The sequence below is a fragment of the Aotus nancymaae genome, unplaced genomic scaffold (assembly GCF_030222135.1).
Source record: "Aotus nancymaae isolate 86718 unplaced genomic scaffold, 86718_ANA_hifiasm-v0.15.2.pri h1tg000064l_0, whole genome shotgun sequence".
NCBI classification, from domain to species: Eukaryota; Metazoa; Chordata; class Mammalia; order Primates; family Aotidae; genus Aotus; species Aotus nancymaae.
Window position 1 is genome coordinate 2,220,428 of NW_026988478.1, and position 18,540 is coordinate 2,238,967.

An 18,540-nucleotide genomic window follows, 5' to 3' on the forward strand; every position below is an offset into this window, starting at 1 on the left:
ACATGGATCGGCTCATCCCTAAGTTCTTCAAGCTATGACTTTCATGGTTCCATGACTATGTTTGGCCAAGGCTTAGACTGGATACCAAAGATTATTTCCTTTCCTTCTGGACACAGGTGGGATAGGTCCTTTTCACTGACGCAGCTACTTAGTTCTTGGTTGAGAACCTGTAATTGGTAGTTTTCTGGTCCTAACATAAGAATATTGGGTATAAGTCCTACCTCCTTCATTTCTTAATTCTGTGACCCCAAGCAAGTCTCCCAATCTCTCTGGAGCTCTGTTCCTGTGTCCAAACAATGGGGAGACTATGAGGATTAAACGATGTCGTGGCAATAAGAGTCGTTCTTTGTAATGTGTGAGGAGTATGGGCATTGACCATCATTGTTAAGCTGTTAATAGTTAAGCAGGTTTTGTGGTTTCTAGCACTATTACAGATTACTGGATGGAACTTTGGGACTTTTTCCTGAGATTTGGGATTTCCAAATCTCCAAGGTTAGAAAGCCAGCCTTTCTTTTGCCCTTCTTTGAAAGTTGAATGAGGTTCAATTTGTCCTTCACGTGAACGTTGAAAATAGTAAAGCATTTAAAAATCCATAAATTGGTATAATGGTCTGTCTCTATAATGTTCTGAGTACAAAAATAAATGATGAAGGCAGTGAACATTTTAAAACGAATGAGCCGGTTGAACAAAAACACTGATTTTTAGGTGCACTTACCATCCGCGGAGCTGAAGGCACAATGATGACACATTAGACTGAAAGATAGTTTACTGGCATCTTCTGAGCCACCCCCATGTCCCATGGGGTCACTTTCGTGTAAGTTGTCACATGTCACTCCAGGCAGTGTGACAGATCTCCATGGGAATGTGTGGGAAGTAGCCAAGGGTTTGAGACACAATGTTGGCTCTTCTGATGACAGGACCTGGAAGATGTTGCAGCCCATTTGCTACACAAGGCCCTGATGGAGAATGAAGAAGCCAAGTCTTAAAGGCTTGTGATCTTGGGACGATGCTGGCAGGCAATGGCTCAGCTCCTTAAGTGTTAAATGGGATTTGACAGCATCGTCTGGAAACTCAGAGGTCCAGGCAATGGGAAATGAGAGGAAGTCAGCCTTGGGAACTGGTCCTGGGGCTGCTGTGGGTCTGGCCCCTTGGGAACAATATGAATCCATTATATAACAGGGTGTGGTGCAGTTGGACTGGATTTGGGCTGTCTGTCCCACAGAAGTGGCCTATGCTGAATCTGGTAGGGGCCATAGCTTGTGGCTTTGGGAGAATGAAGTAGGGGCTGACTGTACAGGCCAGTCTGTACGCTAGAGGCCGCTAACCAAGAGGGAACACACGGCCAAGGGGCAGGGTTTAGGGCAGGCTCCAGGTCCATCAGGGCAGGCCCAGGCCAGGCAACAGCAGTGGGAGGCAGGCCAGGCAGACCAGGCCAATACTTGAGACTCGGGAAGCCTCGGGGCTCACTCCAGGCATGGCAGATCCTATGCCCACAGCAGTGAGGGTCGCTGTGCACCTCGCCTGCCAAGCTCTCTGAGCCCCCAGCATCCTGCCTGGCAGCCCAGTCACAATCAGCTCACAATCAGCTGGGGAGAGAGGGCCCAGCAGCAACTGGGAGCATCTATTTCCATAACCCTGTGGGGCTGGGGGCACAAGGACTAGCTAAGGAAGGGCACGCAATCATCTGAAGGGAGCACAGTCCTAGGGCCTGCTGAGTGTGTGGGGACACCAACAAGCTCTCAGTGCTAGAGGGCCAGTAAGAGGTGCTGCTAGTGGGGGCACAGCCAGTGGCCAAGAGGGGAACAGAAATCGGAACGTGTATGGGTGGTTGAAGTTATGTCTCTCCCCAGGTGGTTTAACTAGTAAGAGGCAGGACCTTTCGTTCTTTGTTGTAGATGCTTGGGTGTAGCAAAAAACTGCTCCCTCAGCTCCTTGTATGCAGGGGAGAGATGGCAAAGACTTGGGTTTGTGTATGGGAAGAGGTCACATAGAAAGAATGAAGGAAATAGAAGACCTCCCCAAAGGGGAGGTAGCAAATGGGCTCCTTCCTCCCCAAAGGAAATAGACCTCCCCAAGGCCCATTCCAGCTTTTCTAATTTGTGATTATAATTGGGATGGTGCCCTTTGATCCCCACCCATTCTCCCAGGTTGGGGGACATAGCCTAGAGAGGAAGGAGTTGTGCAAAGAAGCCTGGTGCTTTGGGGCCTCTTCCTGCCGGTAGAAACTCAGAAGTCAGTGTCAAGTCTTTCATCTCAGACACATGTGCATGTGATTCTTAAGCCAGGAGGCCAAAAGCAATGGGCCCACAGCCGTAGCTTAATTTCAGCACTGCTGCAAACTCGGAAATGTTAACCTCAAAAGACATGGTGCTTTGTCCAGGGAGGTTCCATCTTCATCACATGGGCTGCTGAGGCATCTGGTTCTCTGATCCATAAAGGCCATCCTGTTTCCTCTGCATCCGACTGTCAAGAGCTCCCTGGGGCAGCTGGCACATCTGCACAATTCTGGGTACCTCTTCGAGGCACAGGAAACTTTCAGCTATACTCCTGCCCCCAACGGAAGACTCAGGAGAGTGTCCCAGAATCTTTGTCTAAATATCCCAGGTGGATATTCTACTCTGTGTAGACTGACACTCAAATGAGGCTCTTTTCTCCCAGAATCTCTGGCAGGGAGTGGGCACAGGTCTCTGAGCTCTTTTCTCCAGTGTGTATGGCCCCATCTCTTGGTGCCAACCTTGGAAAGGAGCAGAGTGGGCAGAGTCCCTCTCCGGCTCCAACCTGTGGCTTTGAACCTCACCCTCCCTTCAGCTAGGCAGAGTTTTATCTGCTTTTGGATAAGAAAAAAAGCTGCTCCGATAGCATCTCATGTTCTTCCCAAAATCGTTGTTTTATGACATAAATTTTGTGCTTTGTGTCCTCCAGGCTTTTGTCTTTGTAGTCAAAGCCAAGCTTTTGGCATCGAAGAAACAAAATAGAAACAAATCCAAATGTATTTATTTGGATAAGCCACACAAATTTAGTGACTTAAACAAAGCAAAGTTATTAGCTTACAGTTCTGGAGGTCAGAAGCCCAAAATGGGTCTTCTTGGGCTAAAATCAAGGTGACAGCAGGATCACGCTTCTTTCTGGAGGCTGGAAGGGAGAATCCATTTCCTTGCTTTTTAGCCTCTGGAGGCCGCCTGCATTTCCTTCGCTCGTGGCCCCTTCCTGCATCTTTAAAGCCAGCAGCAGAGCATCTTCAAGTCTCACTTTGACTCTGACCTCCCCTTCTGCCTCCCTCCACTCTTAATTTAAAACACAGTCTCCTCTGGGTAACTGCTCACTCCATTCAGGACTTTCCCTGCTGGGCCTCTGTGTTTGGAAGGTGCATACAACTCGCAGTTACCTCTCTGCTGGAATTCACTACAGATGTTGCCTGTCGGTCCCTCCTTTGTCCAGGACCAACCTCACTATATTGATGCTGAGGCATCTGCTTCTCTGATCCTTCCACTTTTTTTTTTTTTTTTTGAAACGGAGTTTTGCTATTGTTGCCTAGGCTGGAGTGCAATGGTGTGATCCCAGCTCACTTCAACCTCTGCCTCCCAGGTTCAAGAGATTCTCCTGCCTCAGCCTCCCAGCCTCCCCAGTAGCTGGGATTACAAGCACGTGCCATCATGTCCAGCTAATTTTTGTATTTTTAGTAGAGATAGGGTTTCACCATGTTGGTCAGGCTGGTCTTGAATTTCTGACCTCAGGTGATCTGCCCACCTGGACCTCCCAAAGTGCTGGGATTACAAGTGTGAGCCACTGCCCCTGGCTGATCTCTTCCACTTTTAAGGGTACTTGTGATTACACTAGACCGGCCTGATCATCCAGGATGATTCCTTTATTTCAAAATCAGCTGATTCACAAGCTTAATTCCACCTGCAGTCTTAATCCCCACTTGCCATGTAACATAACATATTCACAGGTTCCCAGGTTCAGGATGTGGACATCTCTGGAGAAGCCATTTTTCTGTCCATCACACTTTCGTCAAAGGCTTGATTCATATCATTGCGAACCATGGCTTTCAAGATTATACTCTTTGCTATTGATTTAACAAAGTCTGCTTAGGAATTCTAAAGCCTATGCTTTGACTTAATTTTTAAAAACAATCCCGTAGATGGTATGAATTGAAAGTGAAAAGCCCAAGAGGACATTGAAAAGCTCACGGTGAAAATAAAAAACAACTCAATTATATTCTCCAGCTCTGATCTTGTTTCATATGTGCGGATCATAATTACACCCTGTTTTTGTATATGGTTTTATCCACTTAATAATACAATGTGGACATCTTTCTATGGCAATACATCTTTATCACATCATCTTAGTTGCTTTCTTTATTTCTTTTTGAGAGGGAGTCTCACTTTGTCACCCAGGTTGGAGTGTAGCGGCACGATCTCTGCTCACTGCAACCTCCACCTGCCAAGTTCAAGCGATTTTCCTGCCTCAGACTCCCGAGTAGCTGGGATTACAGGCGCCTGCCACCATGTCTGGCTAATTTTTGTATTTTTAGTAGAGACGGGGTTTCCTCATGTTGGCCAGGCTGGTCTTGGATTCCAGGTGATCCACCCGCCTCAGCCTCCCAAAGTGCTGAGATTACAGGCGTGAGCCGCCGTCCCGGCCTCATATCATCTTAGTATTCGCAGTGTTCCCAGAATTCAGCCTATCGTTGCTGCCGTCGGCTACCACTAAAATGAAAGGCCAGTTTCCGGCCCTCACAGTGCTCATGGCACAGCTGCAGCATCCTGCAGTTTCAGAGCCCAGGCTGTTCATTCATTAATCAGCATAAGGAAGGGCCTGGAAGTACCAGTGCGGGGTCCCCACCCTCACCCAGGGGTGATGATGTCTCTCAGGGAGCTGTTCTGGCTCCAGGTGCTGATAGCAGAGTTTTTCTGGCAACCTATAGCACTGCCTTGAGAAATGATTATCTGAAGTACCTTTGTGTGGTGGGGAGGGGTGCAGAGGGAGTAGGCGAGTCACAGTGACTTGGAAGTGGATCGAACAGAGTGACGGTGATGCCAGTGGCCACAACTCTTTGGACCCCTGAGTGGTAGTAGTGATATTGAGGCCAGAGGCACCACGGCAGGGGGCCCATCCCAAAAAGACCTGAGGCCCTTGGCTGGTGACCGACAACCAGGATCTTTCTCACTTGCTTTCCTGGAAAGTTTTTCTCTGTCTATCACACAGAGCAGGCTTTCCCTTCAATTCAGTCTGATGTCACTACGTCCACAAAATCGTCACACTCTTCCACCAGAAGGGTGGATATTACTTTCTCAGTTTTCAGTTCTGTTTGCTCACTCACTGTATATTCTTTTGGTCTTTCCAATGGTGATCCAAGGATTTATTTAACCCAGCGGTCAAATTGGTCATTTAAAATAATAGGACATCTTGTCCAAATCCAAAAATAAAATGTCCTGGTATGAGAAGGCAAGCAGAGGAAATTGGGTAGAGAAGGCTGAAAACGTTTCATAGCACCGTTACCCAGGGCCCACGTCCCTTTTTCTTTTATCCCCTTTTTGTCCTGGCATGCGGGAGTCAGAGCCCTTCTGTTTGTCTTGATTAAAGTCAGCCTCCACCTTCCCCCGAGCCCAACTGCCCTTCTCGGGACACAGGCGGCATTCACCCTGGGTCTCTCTGCGCAAGCTCTTTGCAGATTTTATGAAAGGCGTTTTCACTTGGATTAAACAGGCACTGTGTTTGTGTGTGGTGTGTGTGAAGGAGAGAATGAATCACTTCAACTTTGGGCAAGGATTTTAGGTGTTGTGTTTGTCCCATGCAATTACATAAACACACCAGAACTCATTAAAAAAAGTGGAAGGGGGGAGCAGAGATTCAAGTGCCTGTGATGATCTAAACAGTGCGGCACATTTTCCATACATTAGACCTCAGAAAGGGTTGTTTCTGCCCTCTCACAACAGACTCCAAGTCCAAGGGAAAGTTTGAGGTTTTACATTTCTGTTTGTGGTACAGGAAAAGGCTTATGATCTGAGGGCTTGATTCAGTGAAATAACATTGCCTTTATACACATTTGCTTCTCAAGGAGGGCAGGAGTTGGAAGCGACCGTTGTGAAACGTTAAAGATTTTCTGGCAGAGGGAAAGGGATTTTTTTTCCTCCCTCCCTGCCGAGGAAAAAAACAGTTCTAACGAGGAGTTACTTTGTAGTTTTAACTCATATTCAAATACTCCCAGCCGAGAAGCTGCCATCGATCCTCCCATGGAACCCTGATCCTGGTTTGGAGAAACTTTTCCCAGCTCGCTCTCCCTCCCTCAAAACCCTGTGTGATGAGTTTGCAGAAGAGAGTCTTCCCGAGAAGGCAGAATGGTGAGTGGAGCTCCTTCTCCTGTCCCAAGGGATTCGTGGGCAGGTTGGGATGGAGGGGTGGACCCTTCCTGACATCCTCCCAGAGGAATGGAAGCATGGTTTTGGTCACGCTGTGTAGTACATGGGTGAGTGTGTGCGTGTGCACACGTGTGTGGTGCAACAGGACACAGTGCCTGTCTTTGCAGAGGCTGGCTGAGTGCTCACCATGTGCTTGGCAGAGAGGTGAAGGGGATTGCAGGACCCCCACAGGGGGTGAGAGTGAAGCTGCCCAGGGAAGCGGCTTTCCATGTGCCCTGGCTTCCTCTTCAAGGGGCAGCGGCATCAATGTCTAAAATGCTGTAGCTGTCAGGGTCTCCACCAGCTCTGCTCCAGTTTCAACGGAAGCAGAACAGAAGAGGGTGCTGCTCAGCTCCGGAAGAAGTGAACAGAGCGCAGGTCTCTGGAGCAGATCTGAGAACTGGGAGGGGCCTCCATCCAGACCCCTGCCTTCCTGCAGGTACAGCCCAACAGATGAGAGCATTTCTTATTACAGTCTTCTTCTTTTGCTCTGGAAATATAAACAGGCATCAGGGCAAAGGGTTTTAACCTTCTGCCCAAAACTTTGAAAGTTAACCCTGGCGAAACTTCAGCTCTGTTGCAACTTTGGCATAAGAGAGTAAACACATGGTTTTCCTTAGAAAGGAGAAGGAAGTGAGTCAAAGGCCTGTTCTGACTTTTCCAGCTACAGAAAGATACGGCTAGAACCCTGGCGTCCACTTGCTTAGGTCCCGCTAAGGCATCGCTGAAGGGTGAAGAAAGGCAGTGGGGTGTAGGGAGTCAGAGCCTGGGCCGTGGGGCCTGGCCACCTGGGATGGAGTCTTGGGTCTGAAGGTAACAGGCTCCTTGGTCTTGGAAAAGGTATTCAAAGGCTCACTTTCCTCCTTTGCAAAACGGTGGTCATAAATTCTTCCCTCACAGGAAGGCAGAAACAATAACTAAGATAAAGATTGTGAAATGATCCAAACAGCGTGTACATATTCAGAGGACACGCCAGCTCTCCTAAGCAGGCCGTTCCCCTGTGCTGATGCAGCAACCGTCACAGACGTGCAGGCTTGAGGGCCCCAAGCAGCCCTGGCTGTTTGCTTAGAAGAAAGTGGGGTGAGCATTCAGACAGTCTCCCTTTGCAGGCAGATTCCACGGATGCGTTTACTTCCACTGGGGATCTTCGAGGGTGGGACTGGTGTTCACTAGTGCTCAGTGTTCGGTGAAAGCATTTTATTCACTCTGATTCACAGGGACGTCTTACCACTCCCTGCCCCTGGCTGCACCGCCTTTGGTTGCATTTCCCTGGTAACAGATGCTGAGACAGATTTGCGTATAGGAAGTTCATTGGTGCGTGCTCTGGAAACACCACCAGTGCGGGCTGAGGGAGGCAGAACCAGAAACGTGGAGACGTTGGGCTGTGATGCAGTTGCAACACCAGCCTCAGTGGATCCAGCGGATCCGACGGGGTTTGATATCCCTCCAGTGAGTGACCAGCCATTGCTTGTGGGCGACCCCCAGAACCCAGGCATAACCTTGGGCGAGGTAGCTGTCTCTGGCTGAAGGCAGTTTCTGGAGAGCGACTCAGTTATGAGTTATCACAGGCAACCCTCATGTCAGCTGTGGGACTGAGCGCCTCGGTCCAGGGGTGAGGAGCTATCTGGGCGATGCCCCATCATCTACTTAGTACATTTCATGCAGCGTCTTCTTTTCACCGAGTTAGGCTGTTAGAAGACTGGGCGTTCACATGCATGGCCACCTATCCGGTTAACCCCTTGCATGGCAGTGCGACTTTGGATAAGCCCCTTTCCATACCTGGGACTCAGTGTCTCTGTCTATGAAGTGGATGGAAGGGTGTTGGACTAGAGATGGCCTCTGAGGACACTCCAGCTCTGCTCTCTCACATGGGCAGATTCTGAGCACGTGGCCATGGTGGTGGGATGTGTTCTCAACAGTAGTTGGTCCTGTGGTCTCCACCACAGGTGCCTTGAGCCCTTCTGCTAGAAAATAGGACTCAAGATACCTGGAGATCCGTGGGACTTGGCCAGCTGTCAGCAAGGAGGGGCTGGGCCTGTGAGAAGCAGAGGGAGGCACCGCATAGGGCTGGCGGGTGGGGCGTAGGATTTGGGGAGGGTTCTGCTGCACACCTTCCCTGCACCCTGATATTTCTCCCAGAAAAAAAGTGAAGCCACATGAGGCACTGCCATACGTCTTCGATAGTTAAGAGCTATGTAATGTTGCCTGGGACAAGCGTGGATGCAGTTTTATCACTCTCCGTCTCGTAATTTCCTATTTACTTCTCAATATACAGAGTGAAATCACTTTCCCAAACACTTGGAATTCATTTTCATTGCTTTTTTTCTTTTTCTTTTCTGTCCCTCTCTCCCTCCCTCCCTTTCTTCCTTCCTTCCTTTCTTTCTTTCTTTCTTTCGAGGCAGGATCTCATCTGTTGCCCAGGCTAGAGTGCAGTGGCATGATCACGGCTCACTATGGCCTTGACCTCCTGGGTTCAAGCGGTCCTTCCACCTCAGCCTTCTTAGTAGCTGAGACTACGGGAATGTACCGCTATGTCTGGCTAATTTTTTATTTTCTTGTAGATATGGAGTCTTCCTATGTCGCTCAGGCTGGTGAGCTACTGTGCCCAGTCTGAAATTTATTTTTTAGAGTATTCGATGCTTCGAGCACTATGCTGGGCTCTGGGGATCTAATGGGACACATTAAACAAACAACTGAACACACATGCATATAAGGGCAAAGAGGGTCAAGTTCTGTGGGAGGCTGTAACAGGGGAACTGGCCTAGTCTGGCAGATCAGGGTGGAGCTTCCCTGAGGAGGTGCTATTTGAGTTGTTTTCTGAAGGATGTGTGGGAGTTAGGCTGCAGCGGGGATGGAGAAGTCAACAGGCAAATTGTAGAATGGGGATGGGAAAAGAAAAGTGTGTCGTATCTTCCCAGCTTAACCTGGCCACTGTGAGCTTTTTAAGTGTACATCCATCCGGTCTGTTTTTCTTGCAGCATCTTAAAAAAATACATGGTGACTTGTTAGCTAAGGGCATAAGAGCTTTTTGCTGGTGGGGCAAGCTTCTGCCAGTGTATCGGCAACCCCTCGGTGTACATCCCTCATTACGAGGGGCCTCGTCCTGAACCCCGGAAAGCCCTCAGTAATACCAGCAGCTCCCTCCTCCTGAGTGCTTTCAGCACCAGGCATTGATTTAGGACCATCCTTCACGAGCACCGACTCGTTTGATCTTCCCCGCAGTGCTGTGGGGTGCGTGCTGCTGTCTTTATTTCTCAGATGAACCGAAACGAGGCACGGGGAGTTTATCCAGGTGATGAGTGGCAGGACAGATTTGAACTCAGATGAGTCTATTCCATTCCAAAGCCTGTAGTCTCAGCAAGGAGTATGCAGCTGAAAAAGCATCGGGAGCCTTCTGCATTTCCATACTGCTCACGTGCCGACGCTTCCACTCGACATTGGGTTGCGGATGACTTCACAGTTCTGACAAAGTTATCTGAACAACTACTCTTCCCAGCCCCAGAAAATCAGATCAGGTGCCTGCGCTGTAGTTTGTTTAACCATTCCCCATTTTATTGACTTCTTGACTTGCTTTCAATTTTATTCTTTTCCAAAATATCATTATAAACGTTTGCAAACGTACAGAAAAGTGGAAAGAATCGTAGTCAATATACACATGTCCATTATCTAGATTCTACAAATCACATTTTACTGCATTTGCTTTATCATGTCTCTCCATCGCTCCATCCCTCTGTCCACCTATCTATCCATCTTATTTTTTTTTTTCATTTTTTTCTTTTTAAAATATAGAGATGAAGTCTTATCATGTTGCCTAGGCTGGCCTCGAACTCCTGGCCCCAAGTGATCCTCCCTGCCCCAGCAGGGAGGGAAGTGCTGGGATTACAAGAGTGAGCCACCACACCTGACTATCCATCTTACTTTTTGAATGTGTTTCTAAATAAGTTGGGGATTAAATAAAGCATCCCGCAGGGCCCAAAGTAACCCCCCTGCCTCCCTCTCTGGTAGAAAGTGGAGTGAGGACACAAGCGGTCTCCCTTTGGAGGTAGACTACGTGTACGCGCTTACCTATAGTGGAGAATCTTCCATGGTGGAACTTGACTTCAGCATACATCTAATTAACTTTCAGTATTTGGTTGCTGTTGTTCTTTTAGGTAAGATTTACATGCAGTGAAACGTATGTCTCTTAAGTGCACCATTCAGTTCACTGTGAAAAGCATATACCCCACTGTAAAGCACACTCCTAGCAAGGATGCAATGTTACCATCACTGGCTGGGTGCAGTGGCTCACATCTGTAATGCCAACACTTTGGGAGGCTGAGGCGGGAGGATGGCTGAAGCCCAGGAGTTCAAGACCAACCTGTGCCACATAGCAAGACCCCGTCTCTACAAAAATTAAAAATTAGCTGTGTGTAAGGTGCACACCTGTAGTCCCAGGTACTTGGAAGGCTGAGGCCAGAGGATTGCTTGAGTCTGGGAGGTTGAGGCTGCAGTGAGCTATGATTACATCACTGCACTCTAGCCTGGGTGACAGAATGAGACTCTGTCTCAAAAAAATATATATTATCATCGTCATCACCCCAAAAAGCTCTCTTGTGTCCTTCTCAGTTGCTTTCAATTTTTGCTGATAATACACAACGTGTTGCTAACTTTAAAGGCCTGATTAAATAAAGTATGGTACCTGCTTTGACCTCCTTTGACCATGGAGCCAGAACCCTTGCCTGTAAAGGCCCCCAGCTGTGGTGGGCAGACCTCATGATCAAAGTGCACACTTTGGGGGTTCTGGGACAGGATAGCTGCACCAAGCTTGGGTTATTCTGGGCTAAAGGGCAACAAGGTACAGAGAGTGGTCCTGGACATCTCTGGGCTTGGGATTAGGGTTGCAGTTCCGGGTTCTGACAGTGAGGTTAGAAACAGGCAAGGCAGGGGAGATGGAGCAGGGGCCTGTCCCGTCATGGGAAAGCAGCGCCTCGCGTGGTGACCACTGTATTGAAGCTCTGTGTGTCCTTGTCTGTCCTGAGGGCCTCACCTGGGCCCCCATGGACCCTGAGGCCCGGTGACAGGTACCAAGCTGTTCCCACTAGACTTGTCCTCGTATTTCCTGCTGCAGTCCAGACTAGAACAGGCGTGGGAGGCGCTGGCAACATGAACGCAGAAGCGGCACAAAATAGACGGCGGGTAGTGCCGGGCAGGTGTGCTTTCAACTGTCTGAACTGCCGTGATGCTAAGAGGGGGACGGGGAGAGTATGGACACACGGATCCCTGGCTCTTGCACTCTGCTTTTCTTTTCTGCCCGTTACAGAGGGTGTGTGGGGCACTGCGGGCAGGATGGGGCTGAGGGAAGGCGGAGCTGGTATTCCACGCAGTGAGAGCATTCTATAAAAGTCTTATAATAACCCATTTTACAGATGAGGAAGCTGATGCTCAGAAAGAGGACTGGCTTCCCCCAGGTCACACACGAGTCACAGCAGCTCAGGGGATAGGAACTTAGGCTGCTGGACTCCTGGACCGGTGCTCTTTTCAATGCAAGTGCTGCCTCCTGTGACTAGAGTGTACACAGGGATACATGTGCGTTTACCAGGTTAGATGTATGTGTTTATGTGTCTGTCTCCTCTCTGTGTTCTATGTATCTGATCGCAAAGAATCCGTCTCTCCCTCCCTCCTTTGCCCTCCCTCTTTCCTGCCTCCTTTTCTTCTTTCTCTTCCTCTTCTCATCCCTTCCTCTCACAGCTACTTAGCATCCAGTTTGTGTCAGTTACTATGCTCAATACTAAGGCTACAAAGAAAGATATGACGCAGCCCCCAGCAGCAAGGCTTCATTCCTTCCTAGAAAAAGCAGACACATGAATGAGAGAGCTCAGCATGGAGTGCTCTGAGAGGACAAGAGGGCAGATCCTTATTCATTTCTTATTTATTGAAATAAGGAGCGCAGTGGTGTGATCAAGGCTCACTGCAGCCTCGACCTCCTGACTTAAGCCTGGGCTTAAGCAATCCTCCCACCTCAGCCTCCTAAGTAGCTGGGACTACAGGCACATGCTACCATGCCAAGCTAATTTTTTTTTTTTTTTTGAGACAGAGTCTCACTCCATCACCCAGGCTGGAGTGCAGTGGCACGATCTTGGCTCAAGGCAACCTCTGCCTCCTGGGTTCTAGCAATTCTCCTGCCTCAGCCTCCAGAGTTGCTGGGATTACAGGTTCGTACCACCAAGCCCAGCTAAGTTTTGTGTTTTTAGTAGAGACAGGGTTTCACCATGTTGGCCAGGCTGGTCTCCAACTCCTGACCTCAAACAATCCACCCTTCTGGGCCTCCCAAAGTGCTGGGATTATAGGTGTGAGCCATCGCACCCAGCCCATGCCAAGCTAATTTTTTTTTATTATTTTTGTAGAGACAGGATCTTGCTGTGTTGCCCAGGCTGGTCTTGAACTCTTAGCTTCAAGTGATTCTCCTGCCTTAACCTCCCAAAAAGCTAGGATTACAGGTGTGAGCTACTGCACCCAGTCAAGGCAACTACTGATTTGATGCATGAGTTGGGAGGGGGTGTCAGGGAAGTCTTCCTGGAGGAGGTGATTCTGAGCCAAACCCTGAAAAACACATGAGAGTTCGCTGGGAGGCAGGGCTTATTGAGTCCCTTGCTTAGAAAGTGCAGAGTGTGCTGACATGCGGAGGTGGAAGGACGCACGAAGCATCTGGAGGAACTTTGAGTGTGGGGAGACAAGCCTGTGACCTTGGGCAGGGATTTAAAATTTTTACCTATTGAGTCAGTCATGTCCTGACAATAACAAATTAAGAGAAGAAAAGTAGGGATTTCTTAATCTTTAAAAATGTTGCTTTCTGATGCAAGGCAGGAAGCAGCGTTCCTCAGATACTTGTGTGGGCAGAAAGACTGAAAGCTTGGGACAAATAACTGCTTTGAACAGCCAGGCGCCATCCACCTCGGCCTCCACCCATGTCCAGTCTGAAGCCACGCGGGAGGGGACCAGGGCCCCTGGCTGGGGCATCTCTGGCAATTCTGTCGCAGCCAGAAAAGACGAAGGACTCAGCTGCCTCCACACCCTTGTAAAAGGCGAGACCCCAAACTGAACACACGGTTCCTGCCAAAGTCTTGCTGAGTGGAAAATTCTCCCCTTTCTCCCCCTTCTCCCCCTCGGTGCGTCACTCATTAATACCTGGCCTTTTCTCCTTGCCAGGTGGTGCTGTGCAAACCGTCCTAATCCTGGCCTTAAAAATAGCACCACCCAGGCACTGACCACTCCCTCCCGCCGTGGCGTTTAACCCTTTCTAAGCCCACGCATGTGATGGGGCTGAAGGGGATGGGCAGGGTCTATCGATGCTCAGCACGGCAATGTTTTCTCACTCAGATGTTGTTACAAGGACAAGAACTGACTGGATCTTGTCATCAGATGATCCTGGGTTAACCTCCTGGCTCTGTGCTTCGGGGACGTTGTTTTACTCTCTGTGATGTCTCTCCTTCCCTTTCTCATAAGGAAAAGGGGGAATCATCGCGGTGCCAACCCTGCAAGTGAGTTGTGGCGCTGGATACTGTGTGATGGTGCTTAGCCGTGCGTCTGGCTGTTCCGTGGTGAGGGGCCGGAGAGAGAAGCTGACAAACCCAGTTTCTCAGAAAGCAGTGTTGAATAGGGACTTATGAACAGAAGCCATGTCTGTGTCTAGGATGATGAGACAAGATGGTGGATCCCCGCCATGACACCCCAGACCCGGGGTGTATATATCACAGGGAAAGGGTACAGGGCTTCAGAAGGAGTGCGTCGGGGGATTGCTCAAGGGTGGGATTTGTGTTAAGTACAATAACGTCAAGGTTGTTTTGACCTAAGGGCAGGATAGGTACATGCCCTTATACAAGAGACTTTCCTGGAACTGGAGTTAATCAGAAGCCAGCATGGGGGATCAGCACCCAAGATGGAGTTGCCTCAGCCTCCACACGGGCCCTCAGCACGTGCTGCACAAGTGACTGCCACTGCTTATTAGCCAGCCAAGGTTCAATTAAACCAAGTGATTCTTCTTGTCGCTTCCAGAAGGTCATGAATGGTCTTGGAACTAAACTCTCTTCCCTTGCAGTGAACATTCCGTTCCCTTATCTGTGGGTTCTAGGAACTAACAGAGATACTGTGAATCTGTTTTTAAAATTCCATTTGAACCTGGGCCTACTCACATAAATTACACTAAGAAAATGTCTAGAAGAGCTCTTTGTAAACTCGCAATTACAAACAAATGTAGAAACTCATTACGTGGCATTAGTCATTTATTTATTCATTCATTTATGCATTGATTCACTGAGTAAATGTTTACCAACCCGTTATGGGCCGGCCATACTCTAGTGCTGAGGACCCCACGATGAACAGGCTGATGAGGTCCCTGTGTGGAGGGCTCATACTCTAGATGGGGGGATGGATGTCACTCGAGTACCCAAGTAGCTAACAAGACACCTTCACATAGTGGCAAGTTCTATGAAGAAAATGAAAGGAGGAGAGGAAACCGTGGGTGCCTGGGGCTAGTTTAGATTGAGTGGACAAGAAAGACCTCACTTAGGACGTGGAGGCAGGAAGAGCCAGCCATGTGAAAATCTGGAAGTAAAACTTTCCTGTGAGAGAAAACAGCTAGGGCAGAAGCCATAGGGTGACATGGGCATGGCTTATTCGAGAAGGAGCCGAAAGGCCAGGGTGGCTGTGGGATGCAGGGAGCAGGAGAGGCCAGAGGTGGAAGCTGACGCCGGGGAGATGAACGAGGGTGAGATCGTGTAGCTCCTCTGGGGCATTGTAAAGAATCTGGGTATTATTTTGAAAGAGCAATGCAAAGTCTTTGGAAGGGGCGGAGCGCAGGGCATGTTTAGGGCAGTCCGTAGATCCCTCTGTGTGACGCCACAGTGGTGGCTCCATAACGCTATGCACTTGTCAGGACCTGTAGAACTGCACAACACGATGGGTGACCCTCATGAAGCCACAGACTTTAGCTAATAATCATGTGTCCGTATTGGTTTATTGACTGTGAAAATGTACCACACCAATGCAAGATGTTAAGAGTAAGGGGAACTGTGTGTGTGGAGAGGGAGATCAGTACTTGGGAGCTCCGTACCTTCTGTGCAATATTTCTATAAACCTAAAACTGCTCAGAACAATACGGTCTATTAGAATTTTTAAATAGAGATTGGGTGCAGTGGCTCATGCCTAAATCCCAGCACTTCGGGAGGCCAAGAAAGGAGGACTGCTTGAGGCCAGGAGCTTGAGAGAGACCATGTATCTATAGAGAGCCACGAGAGAGACCATGTCTCTAAAAAATACAAAGTAAAACATAGCTAAATATGGTGGCATGTGCTTGTAGTCCTAGCTACTCGGGAGGCTGAGGCTGGAGGATTGCTTGAGCCAGGAGTTTAAAGCTGTAGTTAGCTATGATCATGCCACTGCATTCCAGCCTGGGCCACAGAGCAAGACGCTGTCTGAAAAAAAAAGCAAAAAACTTTTTAAAAGCAATTCAAAGTCCTTGCAAGTTTTATGCCAGTGAATGTCATGGCCCAGTTTATATTTTCAAAAAGCTTACCTGCTACTGTGTGAAAAATGGATTATGAAGGTCTAAGTAGGGACCAGATTCCCAGCTAGAAGGTGAAAGCCGTAATCAGGCTTGGTAAGAGGAGGGTGGCGGCAGTGAAGATGGAGGGAAGCAGGTAGAAACTGGGATAGCTTCTGGGGATAGAGCCAACGGGAATCACTGAGAAATCGAATGTGACGTGGAAGGTCAGAGGCATGGAGGAATCAAGATTAACAAAGGCTCGCAGAGGGCTTATTTTGGCAGGCACTGTTCTAAGAACGTTACCAATATCACCTCATTTAGTCCTAAGTAAACCTCGTGAGGTAGATGTTAGTTCACTAGCCATCCTGTGGACGTCAAAACCAGTCCACAGAGAAGTGCCTCTTCGCCTGCCTCTGGTCATGTACCTGGGCAGGGACACGCCTATGAGATGCACCCAGGAATTTTGGCTTCAGAGACCGTGTTCTTCCCTTCTTGATACTGAGGATTTTGGTTTGGGAAATTGATGGATGTTAGTGACAGCAACCAAAATGTGGAAGTTTAGGGAAGAAGCATTTGACAGTGCTCCCTTTTTTTTTTCCCGCCTCACTGAATAAGAGCCAGGCAGTGTTACTTTTGAAATGCAAGTTAAACCCCAGCTGAAGATGTGAAGCACGTGGTAAGAAAAAGGGGTTAGAATTCAAGGGGAAGTCCAGGCCCGGAGAAGTGAATTTGGGAGTCGCTGGCACGGGCAGGGTGCCTTTGCCCGTGGACTGGCTTCCGTTGCTTGTTGGCATTGTATAGTACCTTAGTCATGGAATTACTTTGAAAGGATATAGCCCAGAAGGACAGTTTGAAAGAAGAAAAGGCCAGAGAGAGGGCAGCACAGTCTAGATGGAAGTCAGCTAGAGTGTTCATATGAAGTTAAAGCCGTTGCTTTGAATCTGTATGTTGCTGTGGGCCAGGGAACGAGGGGAAGAGAACCCAGGAGCAGGAATCAAGGGACCAACCGCTTGTGACTGCACAACCTCGGATGCGCACTTCTTAGACGTGTAGCTTCTCTGAGTCTTGGTGTTTGCATCGTAAGTGAGGACATACACTAAAATCGTCGCGTTTTGGCCTCAACCTTCTAAGTGGAAAGTGCTACATGGGGAGTGAAGTGAACTGATTATCATCATGTCGTGATGATACCTTGCTAGTTAAAATCATTAACTTATATTCTGCATCGTGACAATACAGTTCTCATGACGGGACATGCACAGCATAAAGAATTCCCAAGGCACTTTATAGACTGCGAGACCACTCCGTGCTCAGACCTGAGCGGCCCTGTCAGGTTGTTCTTCCCATTTTGTGGATGTGGAAACTGAGACTCAGTAAGGGAAAAGGACTTGCTGTTGACAGAGCCACTTAGAACAAAAGCCGGGGCCGACTGCTCTGACTCTAAGCCCCTTCATTTTGCTGTTGTTTGAACAGAATAGGAGATGACCCTGTTGTGTCGTTTTAAGGACACGCTTTCTTTTTGCCTTCTGAATATTTTTACTGCCACAACAAACATATATTACTTATGTTATTACAATTTTGTAATTAAATATTTTTATAATTTAAATTTTTTTAATTAAATTTAAATTTATAATTGTAATTTTAAGTTTCACAATTAAGTTTTTTAAAATTAATTTTTTAAAATTTGTAATTTTAATTGTATAATTAAAATTTTTGGAAATAAAAATTTACTTGTGTAATTAAAATTTTTGTAATTAAAGAAAGGGAGGATTGGAAGGAAATACGGGTTGTTGGTTATGAAACTTTAGCAAGCATCAGAATCACTTGTAGAACAGACGTCTCAGCGCCGTGGGCTGGAAGGGCCGAGAAGGTGAGCAGGCTTCCGCTCGGTCAGCTGTTGGCAGCGCGTTTCCTCCTCCATTGCCTCATTCTCTCAATAACACGGTGCAATAGAAGTTTCTAGTTTCATCGGGCAGAAAATTAATTTCATCTAATTTTCATCGTAGCAAACTAAGGCTGTGAATGACCAAGATGGCCCAGGACGGTCTTGGTTGAACTTGAAGTGGTGCTTGAACTTCCTGGTTCTAACCAGGGCGGCTTCTCTCAGCTGCATCCTCCTTGCAGTGAGCTGGTCTGTGGACTGTTGGGCAGGGCGGAGACTCTTCTTCTTGAAGAGGGGTGCAGGGGTGACAGAATTTCCACCTGGAAGGAAAAGCCACCCTGTGTTAGGAAAAATCAGGGTCAAGTCTCAGCTACACTTGGGAGTAAATTTACCTTCTGAGAGTGAGAAAGAACAGATCCTCTGAAAATAGAGGGAGAGGCAGGAACTAGATTCAGGTACTGATGATAAGACAGAGCTGAGACTTAGTGGAGGAGGGGGGCTGTGGGGCCCTCCAGGCCTCAGGATCCAAGAAGGGCAAGGCCAGCCTCCACAGCCCTGGGGTGCTGAATTGCTCCTTAGCCCCTCTGCCACAGCACGATGGCAGTGGGGCCCGATGCCTGTCCTGGCCCCACCACACCCAGGCCATTGTGAGAGAAGTTGTGGGTGTGAGCTGAGCAGGCCACACTGACAGAGGCACTCACTCCCCGCAATCTAGAAATTCCTTCACTGCACCCCAGACT

At 48.4% G+C, this 18,540-nt stretch overlaps 2 protein-coding genes across 4 annotated transcripts in view; both read left to right on the forward strand.

Moving 5' to 3' along the window:
* The window catches only part of CFAP161 (cilia and flagella associated protein 161), a 79,995-nt gene that overhangs the window by 42,373 nt on the left and 19,082 nt on the right, over positions 1–18,540 (forward strand). The window contains exon 8 of one of the 2 annotated variants that reach the window (XM_021674375.2): positions 6,212–6,269. The exons of the other annotated variant lie outside the window; for it this stretch is intronic. The gene's annotated coding sequence lies outside the window, so the exon portion shown is untranslated. Of the gene's footprint in view, positions 1–6,211; positions 6,270–18,540 lie in introns of those variants that run through there. 2 annotated transcript variants of the gene reach the window in all.
* Positions 6,108–18,540, forward strand: part of IL16 (interleukin 16) — a 114,835-nt gene continuing 102,402 nt past the window's right edge. For both annotated transcript variants that reach the window (XM_021674372.2, XM_064366137.1), the window contains exon 1: positions 6,108–6,344. In XM_021674372.2, the coding sequence (XP_021530047.2) occupies positions 6,305–6,344 (40 nt within the window). In that variant the 5' untranslated portion in view covers positions 6,108–6,304. The remainder of the gene's footprint in view (positions 6,345–18,540) is intronic.